General features: G+C 34.1%; 1 protein-coding gene across 1 annotated transcript; it reads left to right on the top strand.

The window, feature by feature from the left end:
• The first annotated feature begins 910 nt into the window (after positions 1–910).
• LOC131179267 (translation initiation factor IF-2, chloroplastic-like) lies at positions 911–9,525 on the top strand. Its single transcript, XM_058145587.1, has 12 exons — positions 911–2,673; positions 2,809–2,841; positions 3,114–3,227; positions 3,410–3,559; positions 3,661–3,759; positions 3,855–3,917; positions 5,310–5,465; positions 5,573–5,638; positions 6,203–6,439; positions 7,154–7,429; positions 8,402–8,590; positions 9,066–9,525. The coding sequence occupies exons 1-12, from the start codon at positions 1,132–1,134 to the stop codon at positions 9,225–9,227; spliced, it is 3,087 nt and encodes a 1,028-aa protein (XP_058001570.1). The 5' UTR covers positions 911–1,131; the 3' UTR covers positions 9,228–9,525.
• Positions 9,526–10,246: the final 721 nt, after the last annotated feature.

Genomic DNA, 10,246 nt, shown 5'->3' with positions numbered 1-10,246 from the left:
AAATTTTCCAATCGAAGCCTAAAGTTTCCCACGTAAAGTTCTAGGTAAGGCGCGCGCGTGGAAAAAATGACAGTACAACATTGTTATTAAAACAATGATATGTGGACGTAAAAATTAACTGGACATTATTAAATTTATTATTCAATAATAATTTAACTAAAACTTTTAAATATTTAAATATTTATTTTCTAATTTATATTTTAATAAATATTTTTTTTAAATAAAACACATGTATACATAAATTAATAATTAAAATAAATCATCATTAAAATTATAATAATTTTAATAGAATCATTTTTTTTATATAATTTACATTTACATATATTTCATGATAAATGTGAGATTTTAAAATATTAGTATATGATAACGAATCACTATTAAAATTATAATAATTTTAATAAAATAATAAATAAAAATTTAAGTAAAAAGAAACTTTCTCGATTTATGATTAAAGTATATCATTATTCTCGTTACGAGATTTTAGATTACTTATATAGAAACAATTGTCAAATTGTCTTAATCGATAAAATATTCATTTATATATAATAATTTCAATGTAATGGATATAATTTAGCGGTAAAAACGTGATTGTTGTACTAATTCTTATACTGGACTCTCAGCAAACACTTATTTTCATCCATTTTTATTTAATATAAATATTCTAAATTAGTTATATCTTTTACATGACATTATCTAAAATTTGAAAATTTTAATTGTCAAAAGGTAAACTTTTTAAATGACAAACTGTTGATTAAACTCATTTAAGTTTTTTTTTTTATTAAAAAGTGAAAAAAAAAAATTAATGCAAGGCAAAAATTAGAATAATAAATGTATAAAAATCCATGAAAATCTTTGAAGCCTTATCAGTTGGAAAAATTTAATGGGCAGAAAGCTGCCACACAAATGCCCGTTTTTGGCTTTGTCCGTCACCACCAAATATATCTTCCCCTTCTTTCCAGTCGCAAAGTCTCTCTCTCTCTCTCTCTCTCAGAATTCCCCAAATTTGCATGAGAAGAGAGTTAAGTGCTATTAACATTACTATTTGTTTCGATTGATTTGTCGAATTCTCACAATTATTGGGCAGATGAAGTTGTGGAGGTAAAATTAAATTCTCTTTAGAGCTCTATTTTGATGGGTTCCATGGTGGTTCTTGTAGGAAGCATGCCGTCTCTGGCTTCCTTGATTAGCTTAGGAAGCGTTAATGTGGCGGCAGCCACCACTAGTTCATCGGAATCTTCTTCTTCTTCTTCTTCTTCTTCTTCTTCTTCACTTGTTAGGAGAGTTTCTTTTTCTGAACGGAGTGCCAAGAGATGGCATTGTGTCTGTAAATATTCAGTCACTACCACAGATTTCATTACTGAGCAAGGAAATGTGGTGTCTTTTGATTCTAATAATTCATTTAGAGCAAGCAGTAATGGTGATGCGGATAGCGAAATCTTAATTAAGCCTGCTTCAAAGCCTGTATTGAAATCTTCTCTAGACTTTAAAGGTGAATCCCCTTTAGGTATGAGCTCCGTTGAGTTGGACCCTTCGAGGGATTCTGATGATGAACGAGAAAGATATGAGGTGATTGAGTCTATTGGGGAGGTGTTGGAAAAGGCTGAAAAGCTTGAAACTCCTAGCACTGCTAGGAAAGATAATGGAAATGTAAATAAAATCTCACCATCTAACGTGGGTGCTAACTCGAGAGTTGCTAAATCTGGGAATTCAGCGGCTTTTCGCAAAACTAAAACTTTGAAGAGTGTGTGGAGGAAAGGGGACACTGTGGCAAATGTGCAAAAAGTTGTCATGGAAGTTCCTAAGACTAATAATAAGGCTGTGAAAGAAGGACCTATAACAGGGGAAGGGACAAAGCTAGAATCTCAACGTAGCGTTCCTTCAAGGCCTGTGCAGCTACCCCTGAGACCTCAACCTAAGTTACAGGCTAAGCCTTCTGTAGCTCCTCCTTCTATTATGAAAAAACCTGTTATCTTGAAGGATATGGGGGCAGCTCGAAATCCACTAGTTGGTGATGAATCTGATTTGGGTGCCACAAAAAGTAATGGACGGCAGCCAATTTTAGTTGACAAATTTGCCCGCAAAAAATCAGTTGTTGATCCTCTAATTGCTCAGGCAGTTTTAGCCCCCACAAAACCAGCAAAGGGCCCTGCCCCTGGAAAGTTCAAAGACAGAAAGAAAAGTGTTTCACCTGGAGGGCCAAGGAGACGAATTGTTGATGATGATGTTGAGATTCCTGATGAGGAGACATCGGAGCTCAATGTCCCTATTCCAGGTGCAGCTACTGCAAGGAAAGGGAGGAAATGGAGTAAAGCTAGCCGAAAGGCTGCTAGACTCCAGGCTGCCAAAGAGGCAGCTCCAGTCAAAGTAGAAATTTTAGAAGTTGGGGAAAAAGGTATGTTGATTGAGGAATTAGCCTACAACTTGGCCATCAGTGAAGGTGAAATTCTTGGGTATCTGTACTCAATGGGGATTAGACCTGATGGGGTGCAAACTCTGGGCAAGGATATGGTAAAGATGGTATGCAAGGAGTATGATGTGGAGGTCATAGATGCTGATCCTGTTGGATATGAAGAAATGGCAAGAAAAAAGGAAATTCTTGATGAAGATGATCTGGACAAACTGGAAGAGAGGCCTCCTGTCCTTACTATAATGGGGCATGTGGATCATGGCAAGGTCTATAAGCATTCTCTATCTTCTTCTTCTTTTTCCTCCCTCTTCATCCTTGGTTTTAATTTGAATATGCAAGGAAAAAAATTTATATTTTTGAAGACTTTGCTAATACCTGTTCTGTGTTTATTTGCATGGCAGACGACTCTATTGGATTACATTCGTAAAAGCAGGGTATGTGGAAACTTCATAATCTTGATACTAATTTTTGAATTGTTTTCCCCTTGATGCCCAATTGCCCGTGAATAAATTTGAACTTCTAACTTTTCTAGGCTATTCTCCCTTTTGTGATAAAATTTTATGGCGTAATATAGAATGAAGTCCAGTAAAACATCCATCATTCTTGAGCTTGATATTGGGTTAATTGATTTTTGAAGCTATATGTGGTCAGTTCTAGCATGACATATAGATAATTCAACTGAATCCTGACAGCTAGGTATTTACAGGTTGCTTCTTCAGAAGCTGGTGGGATTACACAAGGAATTGGAGCATATACAGTTCTGATACCTGTTGATGGGAAGTTACAACCTTGTGTTTTTCTTGATACTCCTGGCCATGAGGTAAGCTGCAAATCTTATTTTCCTTGCAAAATGGGTAAAAAGACTTGATAACTTATATCTAGTGTGCATTATCATTGTTTAAGCAATTGATAACTTCTTATGTGTTTTATATAATCAACTCTGCTGTAATGAGTCTGTACTTCCTTGCCTTTAGATGATATCTTTATCATCTGCTCCTGTAGGCATTTGGAGCAATGAGAGCTCGTGGAGCAAAGGTGACTGATATTGCAATTATTGTGGTGGCTGCCGATGATGGGATTCGTCCACAGACAAATGAGGCCATAGCTCATGCCAAAGCAGCTGGAGTTCCTATTGTAATCGCTATAAATAAGGTATGCCAACTACTTTTTTGCACTTGAAAATGCATATGGTTTAACTGGTACTGGCATGAGGACTTGCTAACTCTCCATGGAAATGATTTCTTCCCCACCAGATAGATAAAGATGGAGCTAATCCAGAAAGAGTCATGCAAGATCTTTCTTCAGTTGGTCTCATGCCAGAAGACTGGGGTGGTAACATCCCAATGGTCCAGGTGTTTTTTCTAACTTGTTTATCTTTATTGCATTTATCTTTTGTGCTTTATACTTTTTTGGATGAATCTTATATTCTGCTATCTCCTCTTAACAGATCAGTGCTCTCAGGGGAGATAACATAGATGATTTATTAGAAACTGTTATGCTAGTCGCTGAGGTCAGTTAAATTTAATTGGCTGCTGGCTAGTTGATGTTGGTGTTTTTCTTGCAATATGCAACAAATAATTCAAGTCTGCTAGCTGTTTTGTTGTGAAATATGGATTCTTGGACCTAATATATTTTTGATATTTGTGAGACTTATCTCTCTTGCGTCCATACTGGCCCGTAAGCAAGACATTATAGATAGGAATTTTTACTACTAGTTTCTGGCTGTAGTATGGAAAGAATAACCTTTTGTCTAAGTATGATATCTTATAATTGTCTCTTGAAATTTTCCATGTGGGCTTGTACTGTTTTTTGAATTAACTATCTGATTTAATGAATAGAGCAGCAAAAGGACATTCAGAAATATACGTGTGCACAGAGATATGTACTTGGAGCAACAAATTTCCTAGATAGGGGCATAAACGGACCGAACCAAGTCGAGCTTTAAAGAGTTCAGGCTTGGTTCGTCAAAATTTTTTCGAACTCGAGCTCAACTTGTGTCACACTCGAGCCAAATATCTATATGGTCAAGTTTGGCTTGTTTAGAAAATGAGCTGTAAACGAGCCAATTCAAACCGAGCTTTTTATTGAATTGAGCATCAAGTGGCTCGACTCATTTACAAAGTGAGTTTTAGGTTTATAGATATGAAGTTCAAATTACGTAATTTTGATTAGCTCTCAGATAAAATGTAAATTTAAATTACAAATAACTATATTTAATAAATACATTTTATATATTGATTATATCATAATTTTAAACAATATATTATTTTTAGAACATTGCTAAATAAAATAATAAATATTTATAATATAATGAAATACAATAATTAATATAAATATTTTTATAAATGAGTCTGTTTACAAGCTTATTTTACGAGTTCACTCATGAGCTTGTAAATGAGCCGGTTCGCAAGTCTTAACAAGCTGAATACTACTAAGCTCAAGCCCGATTTGTTTATTAAACGAGTCTAAAAATTGAGTTCGAGCTTGACTCATTTTCTAAACGAGCCGAACCAAGCTGAACTTTTATCAAGCCGAGCTTTGAGCAGTTTGCGAACAGTTTGGTTCGTTTACAACAATGCTTATAGATGCAGTAGGATTCTGAGTGAATGCTTCTTAGAGATTCCCAAGAATTAAAAGGATGTACAGTGTGTTTAAAAATAGGCACATAGATGAAGGGAGAGTAGTTCTTGTGCTGATGCTATGGCTAATATAGCAGTGAACTTGCCATTGGATTGTCATCGTTTTGAGGTCTCATCTTGGGGTCTTCTTATTTTGTTATTTCATGATCTTTGTGGAGTGGTATGTCCTAGAAATGCTTTAGTGTAGTTTAAGGGAATTTAGTCTGTCTTGCTTATTAGTTACTCACCATCTTTGTGTTCTGGCCTATGCCTGATTGTTTCAGTTACAGGAGTTGAAGGCTAATCCTCATAGAAATGCAAAGGGTACAGTTATAGAGGCAGGTCTTCATAAATCTAAAGGACCAGTAGCTACATTTATTGTGCAGAATGGCACACTTAAAAGTGGCGATGTAGTGGTTTGTGGAGAAGCCTTTGGCAAGGTTGGTTAGTTGGAATTTGAAACGCCTGACACTTTCTTTACAGCTTTACACAATCTAAATGCTTAATTTTGAAATGTTAACCATTCTTGGAGAATTTATGTTGTCAGGTGCGAGCTTTATTTGATGATAGTGGAAATCCAGTTGATGAAGCCGGACCATCTATTCCTGTGCAGGTTTGTTTATTAATTTTTATCATCTTTACTCGCATTTGAAGGGTAGCATGTTTGTAGGAGAACCTCTTCAGTATGATTTGATGATCTGTGGTAAATCAGAACATTGCAATGCTGACAATATTAAATTGAAATAATCAGAAGTGTAGTTATGCACTTTTATTTTCAAAAAAGACCCCCTAGTTTGGAAAGTTTTAACAGATTTAAGATTCCAGAGGGTTCATGCTCCATTCCAATCATCTTTGTTGTTTTTGTTTTTCTTGTTATTCCTTTGTGCTTGATAGTCAACTGAATCACTAAATTTTATCACTTTAATGTTGCTGTGGTTTTTTCAAATTTCTTTTGTATTATTTTTATCTCTTGATAATATGATTTATTATACTCAGTTAATAAATCTACTAAAATGGTTCTCTGTTCAGTATCATACAAAATATTTTAAAATTAAAAATCGAGGAAATGGGTAAAATGATGCCTTCTATTGAAGTTGTTTCCTTGGTTTTCAAATTGGTTGACTTGTATGGCTCTTCCAAACTTACCTTAAAAAAAATCTTTTACTCTCAACTGTAGGTTATTGGATCGAGTAATGTACCAATTGCTGGTGATGAATTTGAGGTTGTTGCCTCCCTTGATATTGCACGTGAAAAGGCTGAAGCACGTGCAGAATTATTGCGAAATGACCGTATATCGGCTAAGGCTGGGGATGGAAAGGTTACACTTTCTTCCTTAGCATGGGCTGTTTCATCTGGAAAGCTTTCTGGACTAGACTTACATCAGTTAAATATCATAATGAAAGTTGATGTTCAGGTATGTATATTTGTTACAGCTTATAACACTGAAAAAAAGGAGTCCTTGTGTCATTTTCTTGTTCAGCTAAACATGGCTTGGCTTTTATGCAATATGCTAGCTTTTAGTTTGTCTCTGCATGGGATCGTTATCAAATCCTGATTGTAGAATCTTATGTTCATATGATGAAAAGATTTTTGGACAGATCTATACAAATGCCGCTCCACTCGGGTGAAATTTAAAATTATCTTTTAACTGACAAGTTTGGAGATTCACCAAATATGAATGCATGCAAAATTAAACATTTGCATTCATAATACATTCACAAAACAACTAATAAGACAAAATTCTTTAAATATAGTTAACGAATTAAGTTTTATAAATTTATGTAAACTACTTCACTTAGCGGAGTTTTGAATTGTCTATAACAAACATATATTGATCTTTGGATTTTGGATTAAATTTCAGCAAATTTGATCCAAAATCTTTTGAAGGGGAATGAAATTTTCAGCACTGCATTTGTTGCTTCACAATAACACCAACTAAGCCTGAATCCCAAACTAGTTGGGACCTTTGTTGCTTCACAGTGATGATAACTACATTTGCACACATATGCATGCTAATGCCTGTGAACTTATGTTTTGTTGCACTGAGTTATTAGCAAAATATATTAAATCAGATCATAAGCAAGGTATACTATCTGCAAAGAAACTAAAATTTCCTGATTATAACTAGGGATCTATTGAAGCTGTCAGACAAGCCTTACAGGTGCTCCCCCAAGATAATGTCACCTTGAAGTTCCTCTTGCAAGCAACAGGAGATGTAAGCACCAGTGATGTTGATCTTGCCATTGCTAGTGAGGCTATAATTTTAGGATTTAATGTCAAGGCACCAGGTTCTGTCAAGAGCTATGCAGAAAACAAAGGTGTTGAGATTCGGCTATATAGAGTTATCTATGATCTCATTGAAGATGTACGAAATGCAATGGAAGGACTTCTGGAGCCTGTTGAGGTTAATTCAAAAGCATTATTTTCTACATCCTCATTTTTCTTTTTAATATTCTTGGGCAGCCTTTGGTAATGTTTATAGCAGATCTAATGAATATCTTGTTCTATTACATGGAACTGGGTGCATAGTTTGGATAGTAACTTTTTAACTTTTGCTGCATCAAAAGTTTTCCAAAGTTGTGGTGTGTTCCTTTTGAGGTGTTTTGGATTGCGAGTTATGGGAGAAGGGAAGCTGTCAAATATGGTGTAGACTGACTTTTCTTGCATCGGAAATACCATTTTTGTGAATGTTTCTTAGCTCCTTTGAACATAATACAGGAACAATCTAAATAAGTGTTTCTATTACGTTCCATGTGTGAAGACTGAGGACTTATTTACTGACTTAGTAGTGACTCTGTTTATTGATATTTTCTTTTTCTTTTCCTTCCTTGTTTTGACACGCTTGTTTAGCATGCCGCCTTATTAGCATGCTAATTTTACTCTGTTACTGCTTTACAACATTTCTCACAAATGTCTTCCATTGAAAATGAAGTGTCCATGAAGCATATGCATCCAATTCTCATATGTTGATCTCTCTCTCTTTGATTTTTCCACCTCTTTTAGTTTTGGGATGGAAGTGAAAGTGTGCCTTGGTGCAACGGTAAGATTACATCATTCTATCTTGGCAGATCACAGGTTCAAATCATAGAAAGTTAGAAACAGCCTCCTTTCAATTCAAGGGGAAGGTTGCATGCTTCTGATCTCTTCAAAACCCATGATGCAATAAGCCATTCATTGCTACCAACAAAGAGATATTGTTTGCCCCTATTTATTCGCATCGAACTCCTCCCATGAGTTATTCATAGTGATTATCATTGTAGTTAAATATGGATTTAAACCATGAACCTTATTGACTAGGGAGCATGTGCTGTTTCTTTGACCTCTGAATTTTTTATTATTAAAGATTTGCGCTTGAGAGTTGCATGTCTATTGATAGGAACAAAAAACAATTGGTTCAGCAGAAGTCCGGGCTGTATTTAGCAGTGGCAGTGGTCGTGTTGCTGGATGCATGGTAATGGATGGGAAATTAGTGAAAGGCTGTGGCATTAAGCTGATTCGAAATAAAAAGATGGTCCATGTTGGTGTTCTGGATTCCCTGAGACGAGTTAAGGAAATTGTGAAAGAGGTATGAATTTGAACCAGTATAGTTCTGTTTTCTGACAGTGGGTCAAATTTTTGGTGTTAATGTGTTTATCAATATTTGTAAGCTGTGCATTTAGTTAGTCATGGTTTCTATGTCATGCTTTTCTGGACCTGCATTTCGGATTTGATCTCAAATCACATCTTATGCGTTCAGGCGTGTGAAAGGAATTACTGGCCCAAAAATGTAATAACTGCTTAGGACTAAAGACTTCACAGAGGTTCATACCGTTGATCATCGGATATCTATAATTGTTTTTCTGTTTCTTTTTCCCCTTATGAAAGGTGATGATTACATTATTGGACACTTTTCAGTGGGATGCATGAACCTTTTATTTATTCTAAATACATTTCTGACTCTCTCGGCAATTCCATGAAATGGAGTGGAAGGTTGAACTCTATTTATCATGAATAACATTGCTATTGTATTTTAGTATGAATAACATTTCATTTTTAAGCAGGTAAATGCCGGGCTGGAATGCGGTATTGGGATGGAAGACTATGATGAATGGGAAGGAGGAGATATTCTCGAGGCCTTCAACACAGTTGAAAAGAAGCCGACCCTTGAAGAGGCGTCGGCTTCAATGGCAGCTGCACTGGAAGAAGCAGGAATTAACTTGTAGAAGAACATAACATACACGAGGCTTTAAAATTGGCAAAGTTGCTTTCCCTGGTGGATACAAGAAAAGCATTAGAATTGAAACTACCAATCAAATCAATGCTCTAACATTGCTTAGCAAGAGGAATGTATAAATGGGTTAACCTTGGCATGCAATTTATTTCAAAGTGCCAAGTGCTTCAGAATCTGAGGTCTGAGCTTGCAGTGATTTTGTCCATTGTTGTATGCCTGTTTTATGTACACATCACATTTTAGCTTCTTTACGTAAAGAAGGAACAATCATGTAAGTTCCTTGACGATTATATGCCTCACAAATACTTTATAATTTCATTCAAAGAAGGTAAGAAATTTTTTTATAATAATTTAATCTTTGTACTTTTAATATTTGTAATAATTTAGTCATTGTTTCAATTATGGTTGATTACAGTGAATTTTAATCGGAATTATTTTGTTAACATGAAGTTAGAAATATACGTCAGAGACTAACTTATTTCTTATAAAAAATAGAAAGACTAAACTGTAATTTTTATTATATCTTTTTAACTAAATTATAAAATACCAAAGACCAAATTTTTAAAAGTTGCTCAACTAAATGAGAGTATAAATTTTCAAAATTAAAAATAAAATTAAAACTATACCACTTAAATATCATAAACTGAAATTATGCCTCTAAAATAAAATTTAATAGTAAATTAAATTGTCATTAATATAAAGAATATTTTCAAGCTAAATGTAAAAAAAAAATTATAGAATGAAAATTTATTTAAAATTCAGGTCATTTATAAATAATAAGGTTCTTTTATTTGCAAATGGTAAATGAATTTAGTTGTCTTATTTCTTAAAGTGATTTCAAAATGTATAAATAGGGTATTATTATTATTATTATTATTATTATTATTATTATTATTATTATTATTATTATTATTAGCTTTTGCTAATTTAATATGTATTTTGTGAATAAATATTTTTATAGAAAATAAATATAAAAATTATACACAAAAGTTTCATAATTTCAAAATAATT

The sequence above is a fragment of the Hevea brasiliensis genome, chromosome 4 (genome assembly GCF_030052815.1).
Source record: "Hevea brasiliensis isolate MT/VB/25A 57/8 chromosome 4, ASM3005281v1, whole genome shotgun sequence".
Classification (NCBI taxonomy): Eukaryota; Viridiplantae; Streptophyta; class Magnoliopsida; order Malpighiales; family Euphorbiaceae; genus Hevea; species Hevea brasiliensis.
This window is presented reverse-complemented; position numbering and strand designations above follow the sequence as displayed.

Bases quoted from the DNA above. Each gene is read 5' to 3' on its own strand.
- LOC131179267 (XM_058145587.1), top strand. From the start codon at position 1,132: ATGGGTTCCATGGTGGTTCTTGTAGGAAGCATGCCGTCTCTGGCTTCC. The intron at 2,842-3,113 runs GTATGTGGAAAC...AGGTATTTACAG, and splicing joins ATTACATTCGTAAAAGCAGG to GTTGCTTCTTCAGAAGCTGG. The intron at 3,228-3,409 runs GTAAGCTGCAAA...CTGCTCCTGTAG, and splicing joins TTGATACTCCTGGCCATGAG to GCATTTGGAGCAATGAGAGC.